Source organism: Nilaparvata lugens, chromosome 7, assembly GCF_014356525.2.
Source record: "Nilaparvata lugens isolate BPH chromosome 7, ASM1435652v1, whole genome shotgun sequence".
NCBI lineage: Eukaryota > Metazoa > Arthropoda > Insecta > Hemiptera > Delphacidae > Nilaparvata > Nilaparvata lugens.
This window is the reverse complement of record NC_052510.1, coordinates 35,830,967-35,854,179: the sequence shown is the minus strand read 5'-3', so window position 1 is coordinate 35,854,179 and position 23,213 is coordinate 35,830,967. Positions and strand designations below refer to the sequence as shown.

The following is a 23,213-nucleotide window of genomic DNA, read 5'->3' as shown; positions in this document are numbered from 1 at the left end:
GCGTACCTTAGGCGAAATTCTTGAGTCCTATTGGGACAAAATTCCCAGACTCTTGCTCTTCTGTATCAAATTTGAACATAAACTGTCAATTAGTTCTTGTTCAAGGCCTAGAAAACGCAGGATAACTGATCAAAAACCGCCGATCTTGGGCGGGGCTTCGGCGTTATTTCAAAACTCTTCGAATACCTCAGCTACGCCTGTGTTCCAAATTTGAACATTTTCTTCCAATTATTTCTTGAAAAACGTGTGAAATCGCAAAAAAAATGCTAGGGGATGCTAGGAAAACATGGTAAAACCGCGTATCCTGGGCGTATCTTTGGCGAAATTCTAGAGTCCTCTCAAGACAAAATTTCCAGGCCCATGCTGAACTTCTGTATCGCACTTGAACATGATCTGTCAATTAGTTCTTAAGGAGGCCTAGAAGCGCAGGAGAAACGCTCAAAAACCGCCAATCTTGGGCGGGACTTACAGCGTTATTTTAAAAAACTTCCAACACAACATTTCTTTACCTCAGCTGAGCCTGTGTACAAAATTTGAACATTTTTTGCCAATTAGTTTTTGAAAAGCTAAGAAAACGCAGATTTTGGGTGTGTTACATGATTTTCTATTTTTAGGTATATTCCCCTCCCAATTCCACTAAATTCGAAAACTCATAAGGAATCCTGTTCAGAATTGATTTTTCTTCTATGTTATGTGTGGTTTTTTATCCATTCTTCTTCTTCTTCTTCTTCAATGGTTTTTTATCATTACTGGAAAAATATCCAAGTTGTATAGGGTAGAAGTGGTAGGTTTTCATAATTTGGAAAACCCCTTAAAAATAGCCCTTTTTTGAAAATTCGTAACTCCGGAACCAAAAATAGTAGAGTCCTGCGCGACCACTCAATTTATTGGTAATCTTATAATCTTTAACTTTGTAGAGAATGATTTTTCTCTAAAAACTAGAAGTTATCAAGATTGAATGGAAAAATTGAAAAAAGTCCGAAATTTTTGGGGGTTTTGGGGGTGGAGCCGCCCTCTGGCGTGTCAGCAAATTTTAGATTTGATTGTAGTGACCCAAAATACATATTGAACCGTGGAGAGAAATTCTTTCGGGGCTGTTTCCTGAAATACTACCATTTGACTGGACCGAAGATAGTCATTATGATAAATGATTTCAATACAGAATTTCAAGAGAAATGAATGATGAAAACTGCACATTGTTTCTCAAACCGTTCAATAGTTATTCTCATTCCAAGATACTGATAAATCATCCAGCTATACTATAATAATGAAAAGAACTGGCTTATACAAGTAACGGGATAGGAAAATTATGTTTGACGCATCGTCACGTTTGAAACTAATGGACTTGAAATTTTTCATAAAGATGCTTTATCAAGCGACGATGGTTATAGGCCTATTTTCAATTTTCCAATATTTTATTACGTCAAGTTTTCAGTTTGTAAAGTTTTAAAATAGACCCTTGCTGAGCACGGGTTACCTGCTAGCTCTTAATGTAATCATAATCAACTCTCTGTAATCATAATCAATTACTATCTTGTTCAATTCGAAATTTGCATTCTGCTTATTTCATCTTGAAACAATAAGGTATTGGAAGAGCTGGGAGTTTATATCCCTATATACATCATATTTTATGATGGAACTAATGTATTTGATGAAGGGAGTTTAGAAATATATCACTTCAGTTGAAATCGCTGAGATAACGATAAATCGTGGAGATTATAGCAATGATGAAGATTTTAACTCTAGTTGAAGTCAATAGCACAATGATCTTTTCCAGTTGGATATTGTCCCTGTCAAAATGTATTTTGGAATATTCAACACTTACGCAGTTCCTTCATGAGTAGCAGAGGATGATGATGATGATGATGATGATGATGATGATGATGATGATGAATATTGATAAAAAATCCAATTCTTTTTATTCGAGCTGAATGAGTTGTTAATTTTTGATTATTATTTGTGTCTATATTATTTTACGTGATGAAACATTTTTCAATCATGTGCTGATTCTAACGATAAGTGAAAAATCATTAATAATAACTTGAGAACAGCTTGAAAATTCAGAAAGGAATGTCAAGGAGGATAGACCCTTGTTATTGTAAAATAACAATCTACCTTATTGTTTCAATGGATAAAATAATTAATAAATAAGGTGACACCAGAATCTGTATGATGAGTAATGGTATAAGCAATGGCCTCGTAATGCGTTCCAAATGTTTCTGGCAATGACTTGCAGGTATCATGATAATGAGAATGACAATTATTAGAATATTGTAATGAATTGATACAAAAGATATAGTATGTTTTTGAGGCAACGACATTTTTCTAGCATCTATTGACTGAGTTAAATGCCCTCAAGACTCCAACTCTAATGAGTAATGACGTGAAAATGTAAAGATTAATCAACGTCAGTTGAAACGATGATACTGTAGTTCATTGTTCATGAATCACGAATTGGGTAAAGGTTTGGAGAGAGGTAACCACTGCTGAGTAGATAATATTCTGTAATTCCAAGTGATCAATATGTTCCTTATGAAATGACCCTCGATGGAATTATAGGCCTAATTCGTTATGATTCTTTCAAACTTGTCGATCACATCATAAAAAAATCAAACTAAATTATATATGTTTTTCATCTATAATGCAAGTTAGTTTTTCAGCGGTCACCTGTCTAATTCTTAAAATATGTAACTACAGGCTAGCTACTTTATTCATATTATTTTCATGGTTGAAATATTATGTTTTCAGTTTCAATTTGTTTCTCTTTTTGGCATATTAATATGATTGGTCCACATTCTTAATTATAAATTTTAATAGTAAAACTTGACACTTTTTTAATAGTTCGTCCCACAAGTGAAGAATACACAGAAGGCTATGCAAATAGCCTTTTCAAACAAATGACAAATTTCCTAGAGTCATGTAATTGTTAATAAAATAGGAATAGTGAATTCACTATATATTACTATTTGGATCATGAGTTGCAATCAATTCTTTGATCAAGCTCAAGTAAGACTAATCACTAATCGAGTTTCAAATCACTTTGGAGTTCTCATTTGCAGTTCATTAGCTAATTTGCTCTATCATGCTCGAGTTAAGATTTTCTTCAATATTTCAAAAACAATTTTCAGTGGTTTGGAAACTACATAGAACTGTAGGTTGATTATCACAATGCAGATTAAAACAGTGAGAGTTATTAACCGTGCTTAATGGAGACAATATTAATGAGCAATATCTTGTTGAGCACGAGCGAGTCTTATTAGCACCGTGCGGCATCACATCATCTGGAAAGAAGGTTGAAATTTATAACTTGGAGAATTATTCCTGTGATAATCATATTCCACAGATCAATTTTCATCACATTCAATCAAATTTCGTACCCAATGTTGAAGTTTCTTCAATTAATATCTTGAGAACTTGCGAACTGTTGTTCTTGAGCATTTTATTTTTTGCACGGTGTATTGCTCCACTTATTTTTCTCCCAATTTCTTCCTTCCATTCAGGTAATATACTTTATCTCTCTAGTCAACATAAATTACATTATTGAGGAAAATTGTAGAGAAACGTGCAAGTTCACGTGAAAAACTAATAAGGTATCCCCAAAGATCACTTCAAGGTCTGCTGAAACAATTTTATTCGCGTGGAAAATTGATTCGGACTTGTTATCACAGTGAATCGTTGGATCCAAGAGCTCTGTCGTTGTTTGCTTTTAATTATTGCGGGATCCGGAAACCATCATAGTCGTTTGTTTTTGTTCTTGAGGATAGCGCATTGTCATCTCAAAATGTACTCGTAGCTACGTGATGGCGCCTCCAATGCTCAGTAGCTTTACTGGGTACACTCTGAAATGTTCAGGCGTTAAGCTTACCTGCTGTATCGTTTGTGCCTATTTACTTTTTTCGATAATTGAGGGAAGAATATAAAATTATTATCCTAAAATAATATTAATGGAGTGAGTATGTCAGTAGGGCCCCAAATATTTATGTAAAATAGTTAACTGTTTTATTATTATTATTTGGTTCCTCTGTCTGTTGATTCACTTTACTATTTTCATATTCAGATTGTTGAATTGCTCACGATTCAAATGATTCATTACTTTTAAAATTGATGTTTTGCCAATTTGGCCTATTTTATTAAAATGTTATTTATTATTTCATTTCATCAATATTGGGACGAGACCAATATTAGACGTTTCTTCAGGATATTTTTCAGGCATCAACAAAATCAATCGGAGAGCTTCCTGCTCTGCTCATTCTGAAAACGCCCAAAAAACACCTAATATGGAATCACCCTTAGATCTAAGATACATGTTGCGTTTTCCAGACAAGTCGGCACTGCAGTGTAGGAAGCTCTGCAGTTGGCTGATTGGGTTGGCGTTCGGCATTCAGCTGATAATCAGCCCATCGAAGAGCTTCCTGCCCTGCCGAGACGTCCAAAAAACGCCTCATGTGGCTTGGACCAAAAAGTAAAATAGATTGAGCAATAATCAATCTACGTTCAACTCTAGTACATGAATACAACATGAGTCTTTAAAGCTGTATAAATGTAGGATGGAATTGAGGTGTTGATAAAGGTCCATTTATATTTATCTAGGCTACTAAATATTTCCATTTCTATTTCTATATGTTGCTTATGTTACAATATTATGTAATGAGAAATTAGACATTATCAATCAATGCATCTGAAATTGTGAGTATAATACTATTTAAGGCTGAGGTTCATAAATTTTAATGTAATTATCACTTAAGTTCAATAATAATAAATAATGTAACTAAAAAGGCCGGTAGACATAATTCCTTCATTTCTATAGGAGATATCACTGTGTTAGAATTCAATGATCAATAAATTATATAATTATTGGTAGCATGTATCATAGCATAGATTCACGATAATTATCTACTCGGACTTTTCCAACTTGGACACATATTATAATAATGTAAATTATAATATACAGACGATTGCACGTAAGCAATAGATTATGTGACTATTTCATGTAAACATCGTCGAATATACAGATAAATTCATCTACAATCTGTACCTTATTACTCAATCCCTGCTTATTACCATCCATTTTCTCAATTCTACTTCATCCATTACTCATCCTTGTGGATATGTCAATGGCCATTGTCTCAAGTAGAATAATCAAATAGCATCCATTAAAGTTAGGAAGTACGCCAATTTACAAAAAAGTACGGTACCTACATTTCCTCGTGGTGTTTATTGGCATGGCTAGATGCTAGATTGTGCCTGCAGACGTTCAGTTAAAAAGTATAATCAGATTTATAACTTGCTTACATTCATCCCTGGCCCTGGTCGTTTCTCTCGTCTGCTTATCGCTTTTGCGTTCAATCTGAACTTTAACTATCATCGTGCACTAGAATACGAGTAGATACATGAACGCTGTTGGGGCATTGACAGATAAGAAAGGAAAGTTTTGAAATTCAGAACAAAATGTTCTTGGTTACTTGAAAGAAGCCAGACCAATCAAATTCATTTATAAATAGAAAGCTCTCAATGAGCCAAAAAAAGCTACTAATCTGGTGTTTCATACAAAATTCTTGCCATGATAATAAAATTCCCTATGACTTCGCAATTTCATAATAATAGTTCACATTGAAAAAAACTATTAGATTGAGCATAATCTACGTTCATCCACATTCGTAATTTCAAAGAGCAATTTTTATTTAACTCGCGTACTTTTTACATTTCCCACTTATAGAGTCTCACTGAAAGCCCTAAAATAATATGTACATACATTAGGCCTATACAGTATGTTTATTGATTGTTTGGCTTCTTTCTGTAACTTTCCTCCAAAAAATGGCAAGTACATCAATTAGAATTTGATAAAAAGTTTTCAAGTAGTGTCTGAATTCATAAATCGTTTCTTATGTCAAACGTAAGCTAACAATAATAAGGATACGGTAACTAACGCCCTAATTCTACCCTCATGTTCTTAAAGATTGCCCTCGCTGTGAAAATCTGGAACTAGGTCACGTTCAACTGTCTCTGTCTCTGTCTCCTTGTTCGAAGCTCAGTCACTTCTTAATAATAGCTTGTTGACTCGCCATCCACTTTCATTGTAATAATTATACTGCATACACTAAAGTTGATAGCTACCACTGAAATCAGATCACCTCGATTAATGACGAATGAAATTGTTATCACCTTTGCTAATTGATAGAGATCCAGATCACTAGTTCGGTACACGTGACTTGGAAAATACAGTGACAAAAACATGGGCTGAAATTATAGTGATAAACTTGAAAGGATTAGCCTTGTATTCATAATAATTATAAATCAAAGATTTTCTATCACTTAATAACACAAATTTTGTAGATTTGTATCACTTGAGCATGTGGATCAATAACAAAAATCAATTTTTTGGTGGATGGGGTAATTAGTATACCTTGGGGTAAGTGGTGGATGGGGTAATTAGTCTACCTTGAAATGCTGAGGTTCCGTGTCCAATCAAAAACTGTGATTTGATTAATTCTTGATACTAGAATATTTTTTACCAATTCTCTAACTATTATTGATACAGCAACATTCTTATACTATTTGCATTTTATGATAATAATGAAGTATAGAAGCAGCACGAAATATTTGCTATAGGGATAGATCTTTGATATAAATATCTTGAAATAATTCAGTTCATACAAAATGCTTTGCAGCTTTCAGAGTTATTGAAGAATCCGTTTAAAGTATAAGGTAGGCTACTGTAATTTTAAATATAGATGTGGCATTATAATTTCGAATCATTATATTCAAATTTGAATAGAGTTGAGAAAAACTTGAATCAATATAAACTTGCAGATATAGGATAGAACTTCCAAACATTGAGTTGAAGAAAGTAAAACGTCTTATGAAGATTGAACAACCAAAGTATTATACAACAAGTTAAAACGCATTCACAAGGGAGGTATACTCGTATATTTCATGCGGTCATAAATTTTCATCTAGCTATTTACCAACGGAAAGATATGAAGTCGCCAAGTTTGGCGAGCGTGGAGTACTTCATTTTTCTTTGCCCAGAGATGTTGGACTGGAGTGTGAAAAATGACCCCAAGTAAAAATAATTGGATTCAATTTTTCAAGTCATATTTTCCGAGTGGGGAAAATTGTTTACCAATCATGAACTCCTGCGATTTTTTAGGGGACTATCATTTCCACGAATAAGTCATGTCAATGAAAAGGCATTTCTACATTACAGAATAGCTATCGACCACACTCTTATGTAATCGCTTCCACACTCATAATTAAGTAGTATACTGAATTGCCAATTTCATTGTTACTTAATTTCTGGTTCATATAGTTCATATTCATCTACGATTAATCAAATACAAACCTGATCATTAGTTTTAATTATTATTATTATTATTATTCTTTGCTCTATTTTTTTTTTACTGTCAAAACATTTTGATTGATAACACGTTTATCATTTGTGGACGTATTATAAAAGCGATGAGCTTCATGAGTTAAGTGATTGATTAGCATGATTATTAGTTTTATTTATTATTATTATTCTTTGCTCTATCTTTATGTTCATATTCTCACTGTCAAAAAATGTTGATTGATAACGCGTTTATCATTTGTGGACGTATTATAAGAGCGATGAGCTTTATCAGTTAAGTGATTGATCGGCATGATAATAATTTTCTATTGATAACTATATATTGTTCAAGGATTATAGTCTTAGATCCATTTAGAGTAAGCCATTCTCGTGGACTTAATCCACTACACACAGGATGTAATTATATACTGATCACGTTAAATGGAATAGTGAGATTAGTCCTATCTATTCTAGGCATACGAACGGAAAGGAACACGGATGTTAGCTCCCCATTCATTTTGAAGTTCAATAGAATGAGCCACAATTTTTTTAGCTATCTCCTTCCCATTTTACAATACAATAGGAGCTCATTAAGAAATCAAAAGATTTGCCTAATTGTCATTAGTGAATCTTCACCTTGAATGAATCTTTGGTCGAGATATTAAGGAGTGGTTCAGTGGTTGAGTTCCATATTCTCTTCTAAGTGCTTAAAAAATATGAATGAGTCCTTTCAACAGCAGAGGAGATCATTTGAAAAGGCGCATCTATATTTCATACTGCTAATCGCTGCTTTTCAAAAGTTGGATTCAGTGTACCTTTTTGTTGAACATTTACGGACAAATCCACATTCCTCAATTCAATGGATGCTAATATGAGATGAAAAAATGCAAGTAGAAATTGAACAACATGACAGAATTTGTTCGTCCAAAACTGAATACCAGTAATATCAACATGACACTTCATTGTTTTCATCACTCTTACAAAATTAGTAGCCCGTCACAACTTACTAGTATGTTGATGAATGGATGGATCCAGGAACATCGAGGAAACCACTTTTTGAATATTAGAGCATGAGCGCATTTTCATGAGTATTATCAATATAGAACATAATCATTCCCTTACTCAAATTAAACAAATGAAATGCAGCAGAAAACAATTATTAATATCACTTCATTTGAAGAGTATTAAAAATTTGAAAAGTTGGATTTATAAATTGAAATTTTAAAAATTATTATGATTCATAAGAGTAGCCTACATTTCAAAAAACTTAAATGAGTTTCTAACTTAGTTTCTAATAGTAATTGGAGTGATAATACTGCGCTTAATAGTTTGTAGTGTTAGAAGTGAGAAAAAACAGTGACGAACAATTTTTCAGCGTGAAATTAGAAAAATATTGGGCCGGAAAAGCCATAATTACCTCAGCTTGAATATAAATGATGTGGAGAACTAAAATAATTTATGATAAGGTTTTGTCAGAGATTAATGTTTCTATAGGAATTCTGATGACCGTTATCATTATTCGAATAATTGCAGACAAAATATTTATAACTAAATAAAACTCTGCCGCACCCATAGGAAATTATTTCAAAGAGAGAATGGAAAAAGTCAAACCATTCTAATTCAATGATGCCTATAAGAGACTCTAGAGTCTGGATTATTTTTTTGTGTGTAGTTGAGAAGTTGATATTGTAGTAATTATTCATATTGAATGAAAAATACTAAGAAATTGTCAAAAACCACAGACTTATTGATACTTAGAAAGTAATGGTTATTACACCATTGTCAATCTCTGATAAACTAAAACTAAATACAAGAGGAGCAGAATTTATACTAGTAGGCGAGTACTGTTATTGGTCAAGGGCATGAACGCCTGCCATTGGCCCAGCCAGACAGTCTCCTCCCACTCAACGGTGTGACAAAATGGCGGCTTAAGAAACAGAATCGCCATGATAACAAAATTTACTTTCAGTACAAAATAAGAACCAAGAAAACAAGTGTGAAAGATAATAAAACAAATATGTAAATGGAAAACCTAATGACTAATGTATGCTTACAATTTTATGATAAAACTAAATTCGTAGTGTTGTATTGGTTGAAATGAATCTGGTCATTTTAACTATAATGGGAATTTTCCTTAATTACTCTTGTTATTCCTAAGCCTCTAGAATATTCAAAGATCTGCCTTTGTTATTAACATGCAGAAACTCAACATTCTCCTTAAATGTGAACTTGTGATTATTTATTATCAAATGTTCTGCAAAGTTAGATTCCCCATTTTGTTTATTCCAATCTCTGATCTGTTCTTTAATTCCACTTTTGAAACTTCTACCAGTTTGACCCACATTACAAGCATTACAATCACCACATTTAAGTTTGTACACCCCACTTTTATCCCAAATATCAATTTAGTCTTTACTCCAGCTAAATAGACTATTTGAAATCGGTTTGGTCTTGAAAGCAACATGAAATCCATTCCTCTTCAATTCCCTACCTATCTTATCAGATACAAGGCCTAAATATGGTATTGTTATCCAAGTCTTCACCTCACAGTTAAAGTTAAACACAAAGCTAGAATTGATTGAAATTTGTCCATCAATTTTACTCAATAATCGGTCCACCATACTATCTTCATACCCATTTGTGACAGCTATCTGTTTAATTTTAGTGATCTCAATATCAAAATCATGATGGCTCATAGGTATTGTTAGTGCTCTATAAACCATGCTATTCAAAGCAGTAAGTTTGTAAGAAATAGGATGACAAGAATGAAGAGGAATGATAACATCAGTATTGGTTGGTTTTCTGAAAATAGAAAACTTGTGAAAACCAGTGCTATGATCTATTCTTAAATCTAGAAAATTCAATACACAATCCTGTTCTACCTCTACAGTGAATTTTATACTCTGATGTAATCCATTCAGATAGGAAAGAAAATTGTCTAGTTGTCTGTTACTTCCTTTCCATAAGCAAATAATATCATCTACATACCGAAACCAGTAAACAATATTATCTTTGAAATGACCATTTTCAATAATTCTACTTTCCAACTTATCCATAAATAATTCAGCTAGGAGTGGTGAGAGAGGTGACCCCATTGCCAACCCCTCTCTTTGTTAAAAAAATCTATTGTTGAATTTGAAATAATTATGCTGAGTGCATAACTTCATCAATCCTATCAGTTCTTCTCTGAGTGTATGATCATTGATAGAGGCTTTCATTATTTCCTCAGCTCTTTCAAGACTTTCTCCCACCGGAATGTTAGTGAATAAATTAGTAACATCAAATGACACAAGTTTATGAGATGATAGAACAGGAATATGCTTTATATTGTTGACCAACTCCAATGAATTTTTAATACTAAATTTTGGTTGAAACCCGTTAATGACCGAAAGGTGCTATTCAGTTTGTGAGCTAATTTAGAGCAGGGGGGATTAACAGAAGATACCACTGGTCTTATAGGAACATTAGGTTTGTGTAATTTAGGTTGACCGAAAAGACTAGGGGGATATGGATTCATAACTATTAAATACTTAGTTTCTTTCTCATTAAATAATTTGGTGGGAGTAGTCAACTATTAAGCTATTGATTTTGGTGGTGGGATTGGAGTTAATCTCAATAAAATTGTTATCTGCAATGAAATGGTTTACCTCACTTAGATATTCGTCCTTATCCATTATCACTGTAGTGCATCCTTTGTCAGCTTTCAAAATCATCAGGTCATTGGTTTCCATCTTCTTCTTTAAATTCTTCATGATGTCTGCCGTTTTTGTGATCTCTGGTCGAAGTTCCCTTGTCTTTTCTTGAATAATTATGTCAGCACATCTTGTGATGTTATATTTTGCGTCGCATGTGCCGTGCTTGTCCGCAGTCGGTAGAGCAAAGATTTCTGAATATATTTATTATTTTTATGATTCCTGAAAGAGAAATACATGTAATAAATGTAAATGAATGTAATAACCGAAACTTGTCTTTCTAAGTATCAATAAATATGTGGTTTTTGACAATTTCTTAGTCTTTTTCATTCAACAATCAGTCTGGATTATTATTGTTCACTCTTTATCATTTTATTGTTCACACAAACCCTACACAAATCTGCAAGGCTCCACAACTCTTGCTCTTTGACTATAAACTCGTACTGAGGTTGTATTGTGAAACAAGGTTTCCTGTTAGTATCAACACTTCAAATCGCGCTCTTCTTACTTTATTGCCGTACATGACTGAAAAATATTTAATATGGGTTTGTATTGAATACCAAAAGCTGTGCGGTTTGACTGCCCCACCCTGCATTACAACCTGGATATCTGTTCCTGGTTTTATGTGATATTTAATTTTGAATCGAGTTTCAAACGTATTACTTGTATTGATATCACTAACCAAAAGTATTTATAAACATCAAGTGCGTTATTCTATCAAGGCTATTTCAAGGCGCTCTTGTTCTATATAATACTACACTACTTTGCCTTTTTTACAATCTTCACTTTTCCTCTTTTGTCCGCAGTAGAAGCTGTCTGAAAGGGTTAGTCTACACTACAAGCCCAATCATCACTAATAATTGGTACCCTGGTTATTTGAATTCCAAACAAAAAAATAAATTTCATTCTCGAAGGAATCCCACCCCCTCAGACACCTTCTGTCTGAAATTGTGAATTAAAAAATGTCAAATACCCACATAATTATTGTAACAATATTCATTGCATATCTGTATGAATCTTATGTGGTATAAAAATGTGAAACACAAAATTCAAAGAATAAATCGGAAAAAATCAAGAAGTATATTAATCTACTAAATTATAGTATATCTGATATTACAGTATATTGGAAAAATGAATACATTCATTTTCATTTATTGCTATATTGATTACTTCGAGTAGTATATATTGACATAAAAGTTCATTGCAGTGATACAATAGAAACTTTTTATGAAAAACTGGATTGGTCAGGGAATGTAACACCAAGGTCACTGTCACAATTTGTTTATGAAAAAAAATCGTAATGACAACATGTTTAGATAATACATCAATATCGTTATGTTATTGCCTTGAAGGAAATTATAAGCTCAGTTATTGATAAGAAAATGTTTGCCCACGCTTCAAGCTGTCAACATTCAGTAATTGAGTGGACGTGGAGACCGTGTTTCTGAAATCAGTATCTCAGTGCATTTGGAAATAGTGCATCTCTCAGTGTTTATTGTCAAAAACTGCATTTTATGAACGTGTTACAGGGCAGACTGTGGAACATTATTTCTGTTTTTTCAAAGATTAATGAATTGTTTTATTCGTTTCAGAGCAAAAACTAGTTTGAAATTACAGACACTATAAATTCGGAGGAACGAAACTACTGTTGGTAGGACCATCTCTGATAAAATCAAGCTTTCTCATAATTCGATTTCAATTCATGAACTTACAAACTTCCACTTGAAGAATGTTTTCAATAATATATACCTACTAAAGATTTCGTTTCAGTAAAAGTGTTGGAATAATCTATTCCTCAATTATTATTCGGCAATAAAGCAGTGGAATTTCAAATGATGATGAAGCAAAAATTAACTGCTCTAGTTACATTGTCAAATGTGAGGCAGTAGTTTAAAATGCCAGGGTTTGCATTTGGCGTGTGTTTGGAATGTCCAAAACGAAGCTGCATCATTGCCGCACAAACTGCTTCATCACAAAGCTCAATAATTATTCCAGGTTAGTTCAAAAACTCTTCTATCCACTTCAATGTTCTGATCGATGAAGTGGGAAAATTATAAGAGAAACCGAAATTAAACACGGTACTGAACTATGCCTGAAGAGACTTGAACTAAGAAGGATCCTTGATAGATTGATGCGAAATGAGCTTCAAATCGAAAAAAGTGCTCTTTTACGAAAAGAAGTTTTCGTAGGGCGTAGCGATAGGCTCACTGGTTCAATGAGGGCAAATAATAGTTTTATGCGATGGAATTGATCGTAGAGCAATTTACTTTTGTCCTTTATTGTTCTGTTGCCAACTAGTGAGATTTTCAATAAAAAGATGCAATCACAACGAAAATAGTCATATTGGTCCAAATTAATGCATTATTTCTGGTTTAGAATAAAATATCTTTGTTTAATGTTACATACAAGTTCAAGGTATTGACCGTTTACATTTCCAATCCAGACACTACAGTCCATAAAATTCAGGTGTGGTTAAAATTAGAGTTTCAAGAGCGATCATCTCTCATTTCAGCCAATCAGTTCAATCGGTCTCTCTCACTCTTACTATCTTCACACGGATCACACCACATTCATGGTTGTCTAGTGTGCAATTTCCGGATGGTGAATAAAAGATGACTCTCGCTTTTTCTTACTTTTGATTCTAAAATTCATCCTTCCCCAAATTGGCAGCATACGGTACCTGCTGAATGAGAATGAATTATCTTTCCAAATAATACCATATGATTTTTGATTTGATTTTTTTAATACCCTAGTTGGTAAGTAAATACCAACTGATATTGTTACCGTACATCTATTGGTAAGATTGGTATATTAATACCAAAAATCACGTGGACTGAATTTCACACTGAACAGCACAGTTACCGATTCTCGAAAAATTATGATTTTTGACATCATAATTTGAAATAGTGTAGGTATCAAACACTATAATAGGTACTTATTGTTAGAATTGTAGAGACTATTCAGCACTGCGCTATTCATTTTTGAATGTATGATAATTATGTCTTAGACTGAAACATAAGCTATTGTTACAGTTGTGTCTGCTGTGTCCAGTTACGTCTGTATCTACTGTTCAAGATAATCCTTATCTCTTGATAATTTTTTTCGAAAAACAAATCTGTAATTGTCACACACGGTGACACAGTTCCAGTACTTAATTGCTTTGTGATGTGAATCTTGTGATAGGCCTACTGTAGTAGGAAGATGAGTAGATAGGTAAATCTACCCACTGGAAAGGGAGCAAACCTACAAACAATGCGGTGGCTTCCCAGTAGAAGAGGACAAGGTAGTGTACTGTACCTGGCAAGTAATTACGTATGCAAATACCAGGACTTAGCAAAACACCTCAACGTTCCAATGCCTTTTTGATAGATAATTTCTGGCAACATGACCAAAAGATAAAATAATTGATTGTGTACATTGATTGAGAATTTATGTAGGTTACGATGAGTGACCACTTGAAGAATCGAGCCGAGTTAAATTAATGATATTAAAGTTAAATTAATGATATTAATATACCGGTAGTTCATGATTTCTAAAACCGAATCCCGTTGGAATTCGGAACCCACCTGAAGTTATAAATCCACTCAATCTCATCATTATCCTTTCCATCACCCACAAACAAGCCTGGAGCTTATGTGGACTGGACATCACACTCAGCAGCAAAGGTTACTCATCATCATATCATCTTCACTTCAGGGATTAGGTTTATTAATCAACCTGGTCCGGTACCCATCTCTTTCTTGGCCTCCCTACATCTCTTTTTCCTGTAGGTCTATTACTTTTTTCAAGGTAAAAATACCTTTTAATGTAATTAATTATACCTGTACACACCTTTCCATTACTTCATATTCTAGCTCTGAAATCACTGATAATAAAATTAGCTTATGGATGTGATATATTGGTATTGGGTTGTTCGTTTTTATTTGGTTACAGAAAACAAAAATATTTCTTTGAATTCGAAACCATCACCAGAAACTATATTATTTTTATTTTCCACAACATGTTTCATTTTCAAGTGAATTCGGCAAGGACATTAAAGTTGAAACATTTTGTGAAAAATAAAAAAATGTTAAAAAGGGTACATGATTTTTAATATTGTAAATACGAGAAGCCCTAAAAACTAAGGGAACAGATTTTGTATTAAATCATACATTTGTTGATCATTAGCACATTGCTATAATTATTGACACGTACCGTGAGTCTACATATTATGAGTATGTACTGAGTATGTATATGAGTTTTACATTACAATATTAAGTAAGCTATAGATTGAAATTCATTGGCCGACTAGAATCTCTACAAAATTATCATCAGGAGCAACCTGAATCCTTGTATACATTTATCAGCTTCTACAGCGACTAGAAGCTGAGGGTAGTTCTATAATTTTGTTCACTCAAAGATTCAGTGGTAATTATTTTCAAGTGAATTTTTGTAATTTAAACTTCTTATGATTTGATCTGTTTGATCTGTTTTGGAACCCATCCCCAAGAATTTTTCACCCAGAATAGTGTGTGATTTATAGATCATTGATCTAAATACTGTGTAATTGAATAATGGATGTGATAACAGCACATTTGTTTTGTCCATCATGCTTCAAAGATTCAGCAATACCATATTGGTTTATCAATTGAATGTGAATTGGAGAATTGCTATCCATCCTAAAGTACTTCTACTAACAAAGTACTCATTACTACTAACCAAGAAATCAAGTGTTCGAATGTTCTGATGGTTTCAAGATTGGCCCGCTTACAATTTAGAAGGGTAATTCACTTCACAGCAAATTCGACTGTTCCACTCAATTGCACTCTCGTGAGCTTCCACTAATTCTGTTGTTGACCAAGGTGGGTGAAAAAACTCTACTTGAAATGTCTTCTGATAGATTGCATTGATGTCAGTACTCTTCTACTAGTTGGGAATGGGAGATCGCAGCGTAACTTAGCCTTAATCTTTCACGTCCAGGGATTTTATTCACCTTTCATTGATTGTTAAGTAATCCCATTGCGCTCTCTAGAAACAGGGCTACAACCTAAGAAAGCAACGTGGTCATTATCAAATAACTCAATCGGTTTGTGTTGCAGGCCCGAGTTACTCCACATCTATTAGCTGTGTTTCATTCTTTTTCGTTAACACTCAAATTTCAACTGATCGATGTAGTAAATCACTATAATTGATCCTCTTCATTGAAACAGAAAGTACAAATTACACAATGGAAAAGCTACCAATTCTTATTTCATTGAGAGGCATCTCGCCATTCTAGTTTCTTAATAAGAACTACTGGTAACCTCTCATTTCCTAATATTTTGAAATGACATCTCTCAAACAGTTCCTAGAGATTCAATATTATTGTAAAATATTCCTTCTTCTAACATCACGCCACAAAACAAGAATAAACACATAATAGACACTGTGGTCTGATGTTATAAGTAGGAACAATAATATATTGACCGTCCAGGGATCGCTAAAATGATAACTTACATTTCATTCAACTACACATTGCTTCCACACTTCTTAGAGTTGATATTAAAATTAGAATATTAAATCTCAGCTCTTGTCTAACATGATTCATTATCATCAGATTTAAAACAGCGTCTCTTCCGTATTATATATCAGTTGCGTACGCTACTATACGGGCAGAGGTGGGCAGCAGCCTCCCCAAGAAGGAGAGATTACAAAAATGAAAGACAAATGACCAATTTTTGGTGTAATTTAGGGAAGAATTAATAATTCTCATAGAAAAATCTCTTAGATCTTTAGTTAAATCAATTTCTCCTCAAGAGCCAGAGAAAGCGCGACAAAAAATCATAAATTTGAATTGCTGCTTTCATCACTCTCTTACATAACTGCCGTCTTTATTCTACTGGATTCTTTCCCTAACTGATAGATTTGAGAAAATAATAGATTATAATAGCTTATATTTTAGAAGATTTTTTTAATGCGTTCTTTATTAATGGTCATCAAGCCATGTTTTCTAATTCCATGGCAACTCGTAAGGTAATGAACATTCAATTGTTTACTCCTCGAGAACTCATTCAAAAACACATCGATTTATGTTTGTGTTCAGTTTTAACATAATTGATCTCATTTAGTTTGAATTTTTCTTCGATATTACACTACCTATAGATTGTTTTATAATGCAAAGACTTGTTGAAAAAAAATAAGATAAGTCTGGAGTCAGGATAGTATCTTCTTGCCACAGAAGCATTTCCTCCTGCTCATTCACACCAATTTAGACATTCATTTACGGTGTACTCGTCTTGCAAGCATTTCTTTGCGAGTAAAAGTTTTAATCACTTCGATTTTTGCGTTTATTCGTCTATTCATGCTTATCGAAAATTCACTTGTCCTATTCGTTTTTATTCACCTGGCCCAATAGCTCATGGAAGAGAGCTCCAGCTCACTAGTGACCTGAGTATAATTTAGTAAGCTTGTAAGATAGGAAGACTCTCTCAGTAGAAAGAGTTTGATGGTGAAGAAGTTGAAATCATTTTTAGTTAACGAGACAAATAATGGGACTTTTATAAATGACTCAAAAAGAGAGAATAAGTTACTTACTGGTTCAATATGTGTGAACTCAGTTTGGACTTTTTGAAGATAATTATCTCATCAAAAATGCAATATCCGCTGACTGACCCCGGTCAATGCAGCACTGATGCAAGTCAGTTGCAAAAGAAATTATGCTTCTTTCCATCTGACTTCATGTGCGTTTCAACAATAACTCTTTTGTTTATTTAATAGCGCTGTTCCTTTCCTACTTGCTTGTCATCTCTCAGAAAACTCAAATTACCTATATTTACTAGCATCAATAATATATGTACCTAAATGCATCTAAACATGGCATTGAGCTAGATTCAACTATTAAAACAAGACTAGAATGTTAGATGTAGGCCTACCGAACAGTACTTTCAAAAAGTTGTTAGATGACGGTCAAGTGTTCTTCACTTCGCACTCTTCTAAATTATTATTTACTTTTAGATGTCGCACAGATATCATTTTTCTGCAGAGATCTATCTTTTTGCCCCAATTCTAACCTTCGGAGAAAGTTGGAGACAGTTGTCCACTAACTTTGTCTTTCCATAAGCTAAGGCCATGATTCTAGTTTGGAGATTGGAGTTATTGATAGAAAACATTTTTTTCATTTATCTATTTTAATCTGATGATTAAAATTGCAACAAATATTATTGAAAAGAAATTGATTTCTAAAATCATGAAAAAGGAAAAATGAAGCTTGTAGGAAATCAGCATTATGGTAGTTTATTTTGTTAATTCCAACACACCGATTTTTCGCCAACATGACAACACAGAATTGGATTGGCGTATCGACGACAGCCAGACCTAATAACAGCGATCACACTCAAATTCCGGGACGACACGTCACGGTACGATAGGACAGAAAGCTCTATGTTTATTTAGGATTTTTTCTAGACATTTTAAACGGATGAATTATTTATTAATTTTTGAGAAAACATAACAACAGGTCAATGTAACTTACTGAGCACGATGTCTACTGTTCACTGAACTACTAGTCTATACGGTATAATAAGAGAGAGTAGGGTTGTGTTTGTTCGCACCAAAACATGTCAACATGCATGCCAGAAAAACGGGAATGATTTGAATCTCCAAACTTTGCACATAGATTCTAAAAATAGCAATCTCGAGCATCTCGAAGCCCAAATTTCAATTTTCCTTCTAGACTTTTCAGAGCTAATGATCGAATTTCGTTCATGGGACATGAATTACCTCCGTAAACAAGCCATAGTGCAATACAGGTGGTTGATGGTGACGTCAGCACAGGTAGGGCTCCTACACCAATAAAAACACTAGCTGATATAGATCAGCTGAAATCGGCAAATTTTTAATGGTGTAGGAGCCCTACTTGTGATGACGTCACCAGAATGCACTTGGCTTTGTTAACAGAGGTAGTGCATGAATATAATATTATAATTGAAATGTACATACCATATGTACAGAGCTATAATCTAGAGAGACTACCTCTTCGAAACAGATCCAATTTTGTCAGGTTGGCAATAAGTTGAGGAAGGTTTCTAAACAAGATTTGAATTCTGCCACTTTATTCTGTTAGTACCAAGTTGAAGAACTTATCTATACTGTACTATAATAGAGGAAAATTATAACTGGCTATGAGCCCTGAAACAGCAAAAAATCGGATAAAAACCTCTTAATTCAACAATTACACACCTTCAAGAGCGAATATCTCGTGAACTGTTGGGAATATCACAAAATTCCACTGAACAAAAAGTGTAGAGAATTTATCAAGCTTCATTTTTGACTAGTTAGTTATGTCGGTTGAATGCATTTTTCTCGAGATATGAGCGTGGAAGCATAACGCTGAAAAATGCAACTTTTAAACCACCCTCATCCCCTTAGCACTTGAGTTAGAAATGGAGACTTTTGATATGTTCTCCTCCTAACCAGTCTCAACAAAGCTGCAAAGTTAAAAATTTTGTCTACAACATTCCCTCCAAATTCCTTTTTCAATTGGTCTATTGTTGCAAAAATGGAGATTTTACACTCAACACTAAAGCTGCTGCAAAAGGTGTAGGGAAATTTGTAAAAGCGTGAAATTATACATCAAATTGAAGAGAAGCTCATAATCAAAATGGATTTTCCGCATAAATTTTTAAAGAATTATGAGAGCAAAAATAGAAAAAAAATTGGTTGTAAAAGTGATTTTTCCAAAAATGTCACACATTCAAGAGCGGATATCTCAAAAACTAGAGGAGATATAAAAAAGTTGTAGAATGAATATTGTGGCAAATTATGTAAGCTTCAATTTATTATGTGACAGTCAAGTCCTTAGGATACATAGTTTTTCAGTTTTATGCGGGAAACCAGAAAATGGTATCTTTAAACCACCCCCATCCCCTTAACACAGGGGGTAGTGGTGACTTTTGATATGTTAACCTCCTTACCACCCTAAACAGAACTGTGGGGTCAAAAATTGTCTCCCCAACTTTTCCCTCTATAACCTTTCCTTGACTGGACTATATGGTATAGGAAAATTATGTTTGACGCATCATCACGTCCAAACTACTGGACTGATATTAACTTGAAATTTTGCATATAGATTAACCAAGGATGGTTCTAGGCCTACTTCAAACTCTTCAAGATTCAACTCAGTCAAGTTTTCAGTTTGTCAAGTTTTAAAATAGACCCTTGCGGAGCACGGGTTACCTGCTAGTACTTCTATAAATGGAATTGTTTTTTTGCTGGTACTTTACTATTAGTTCTGTGATCAGTGGACCTCACGCAGTTTTCTCATCCACAAATATCTGGTGTCATCTGTTTACCGGCTTCTCCAGACATCTGTGTAATGCAAGCAATAAATAATCCACTTGTCAGCTGATTGATTATGAATAATTCTTTAGTCTGATTAATCCAATCTTCAGAGTAGATGATGATAATTATAAGTGAGTGATATCGGAGTATGGAGGACCAGGATAGGCCAAAGGGTGGCTAGGCGTTTGGTGGGGGTGAAAGCACCGGGGGGTATGGAATACCCCCCCAGTAAGGCGGAGGGTCGGGGAATTGTCAAAATTCAAGTGTAAAATGGGACATTTTCAGGCCGTTTTTAACTCTCTATTGACCAGAGTTTAGAGGCAAAAAACTATGGTTTGACTAAAAATAAAAGGATTTTGAAGCCATTAGAATGTTTTTTGCATTAACATATCATATCTGACCCTTTGACCATAAGAATTTGAATGTTGAAAGCTATCACCTTTTTATTTCATGTAATACTTTTTGTACTGATACTACTTTTTTGCAAATGATTAAGTTTTAAAAATAAACCTGTATGTACATTTTTAGTTATTCTACCTTATAATAAGTTTCTATAATGCATTACTTAATATTTCTTATTATAAAAGAAATCCTCTCATGTTCGGCCACCGAACCAAACAAATTACCCATTTTATCTAGTGTGAATTGGATACCCAAGGGGGGCTATAGCCCCCCTAGCCACTCTTTGGATCCGCCACTGATGGAGGAAATTCCTTTTCCTTTCATATTATCCTTGAAACGCAAAATTTAAAAAGAAACCTCGTGTATACATCAACGTGAGGTGAAAAAATAAATATTCCTGCCAAAACTCATAGAATTCTATCACGCATTTGGGCGTAGATGCGTTACCATACAAACAAACAGACGAAAGAAAATTCGAGTTAAAACATAGACCTCACTGCGTTTGGTCGATAAATGAAATGATGTTCGTCTCACAAGATCGACCAGAAAATACCATTAAAAGTTAACTTAGTCAGATAGAGAACAAGTTATTTTCAATTTAAGAGTTTATGTGTTATTGGAATCTTATTGATGTATTTCTTGCTTGTCTAATATTTTTATGATTCATAGCCTCCATTGTATTGTTTTCAATTTGACAAAATAAATTTTATTTGAAATAAATACGAATTAAGTGAAGAAATAATTTATACCACTCTTTTGAGGTCCTCTATTTTATTTAGTTGTGTCCATTTTGTTCTGAAGGTATATGACTGAATAAGTATATATATATATATATATATATATAATATATATATATATATATATATATATATATATATATATATATATATATATTGCCGTGCTACCAATTTTTCCTAATTCGGTTGGAATAGCATTTAACACCTATTAACCTAAGGATAGTTGTCGGCTCCAATGTAATAGATTCTTGATAAACTATGAATGGATCTATCGCCTATGAATGAGAAATCCAGTTTTCAGAGCAAATGAACTTATAATCTTCAAAAGAATTTTGGAAATATACACAGATACACAAAGAACAATATATTACAAGCCTAAGCATTTAAAGTTACTACGAGCTAAGGGTACTTATCCAGATTATAGTTGAAAAACAGTGGCTATTGGCTTGTATACACAAATAGCAATATACAAACAAAATAGAACACTATAAACTGTTTAAAACTCAATTTAAAACATTAATAAATTCACTTAAACGAAAATTATTCAGAGAGCAAAAATTTACAACACACAACAGCCAGCCATGTTTCAGAGAGAAGAAGGAACAGGAAAAAACTACAAGTCAGAACAGAAACCTCAAAAAATCATTGTCTACGTTACAGACACGTCACCAAAAAATTATAAATTACAAGTTTAGAATTCACATTTTATATTTGTTCTCAATAAAACTTTATTTTGAAACTGTTATTTTAAATTTTTATATATCATCTCTATTTAAATAAACCATTTATCTATTATTTCTGTTAACCCAGCCTCGGTGACACCATGGAACAATGCAACAATCATTTACGATAAAAAATTCTCAGTCAAAAAGTTTGTCCGTATATCGATGACTCTGATATTTACTATAAAGTTTCACAGATCTTGAATTGAAGATTCGATTCCAATGTGAGAAAAAATGTAATATTACAAATACCCCCCTCTTGACATAAAAAAAATTTTACTGTTTGAAAATTTAAAGAAAAAAATTTACATTGACCCTAATGAAAATTTTGAATTGTAAATTCGAGAACAGTAACAATTTTTCTATAAAAACATTACATGTTGTCCTATAATATTGAAAATTATTATAAAAATTCATCAATAGCATTTGTTATATGTTTCCAAACAATATTTCAAAGTATAGAATATCAATATTACTTTTGATTTAGCTTTATAATTTAAAGGAAAATATCTCAACAGAAAGTTTAATATGTAAAGAATAGTTTTTTGAAATTGCACATAAATTTAATAGATAGAAAAATTCAATTTTTATTGCATAAAAAAAATTTAGTATGTTGAATAAAAAATTATTATTATTATTATTATATTATTATTATTATTTTTTTTTTTTTTTTTTTTTTTTAATGAATTGATGAATTGTTACATTTAATTTTCACATAAAATTTCAATAAATCAAAAAAATGTTCATTTCTTTCACTATTGACGCGGTTGATTTTATTGATGCACATTTTGGAAAACAGTCCGTTAAGGCACTCAGTATGATTTTCAGTTAAGTGTGACTCCAATGTGATGACGTTAGTGTTGGGCTGATCCAAATACTTGTAGTGTTGGGCTGATACTTGTAGTCGACTGATGCATATCAAACTCGATACAGGTGACATCTCAGCTAGCATTGCCTCATGCTTGTAGTAGACGGCTGCATACCAAACTCGATGCAGGTGACATCTCAGTTAGCATTGCTTCATGCTTGTAGTAGA

At 33.2% G+C, this 23,213-nt stretch overlaps 1 protein-coding gene across 5 annotated transcripts in view; it reads left to right on the top strand.

The window, feature by feature from the left end:
• Window positions 1–23,213, top strand: part of LOC111050196 (organic cation transporter protein) — a 293,656-nt gene that overhangs the window by 206,429 nt on the left and 64,014 nt on the right. Inside the window, exon 1 of one of the 5 annotated variants that reach the window (XM_022336470.2) lies at window positions 12,439–13,014. The exons of the other annotated variants lie outside the window; for them this stretch is intronic. Coding sequence (XP_022192162.1) covers window positions 12,915–13,014 — 100 coding nt within the window. The 5' untranslated portion in view covers window positions 12,439–12,914. Of the gene's footprint in view, window positions 1–12,438; window positions 13,015–23,213 lie in introns of those variants that run through there. 5 annotated transcript variants of the gene reach the window in all.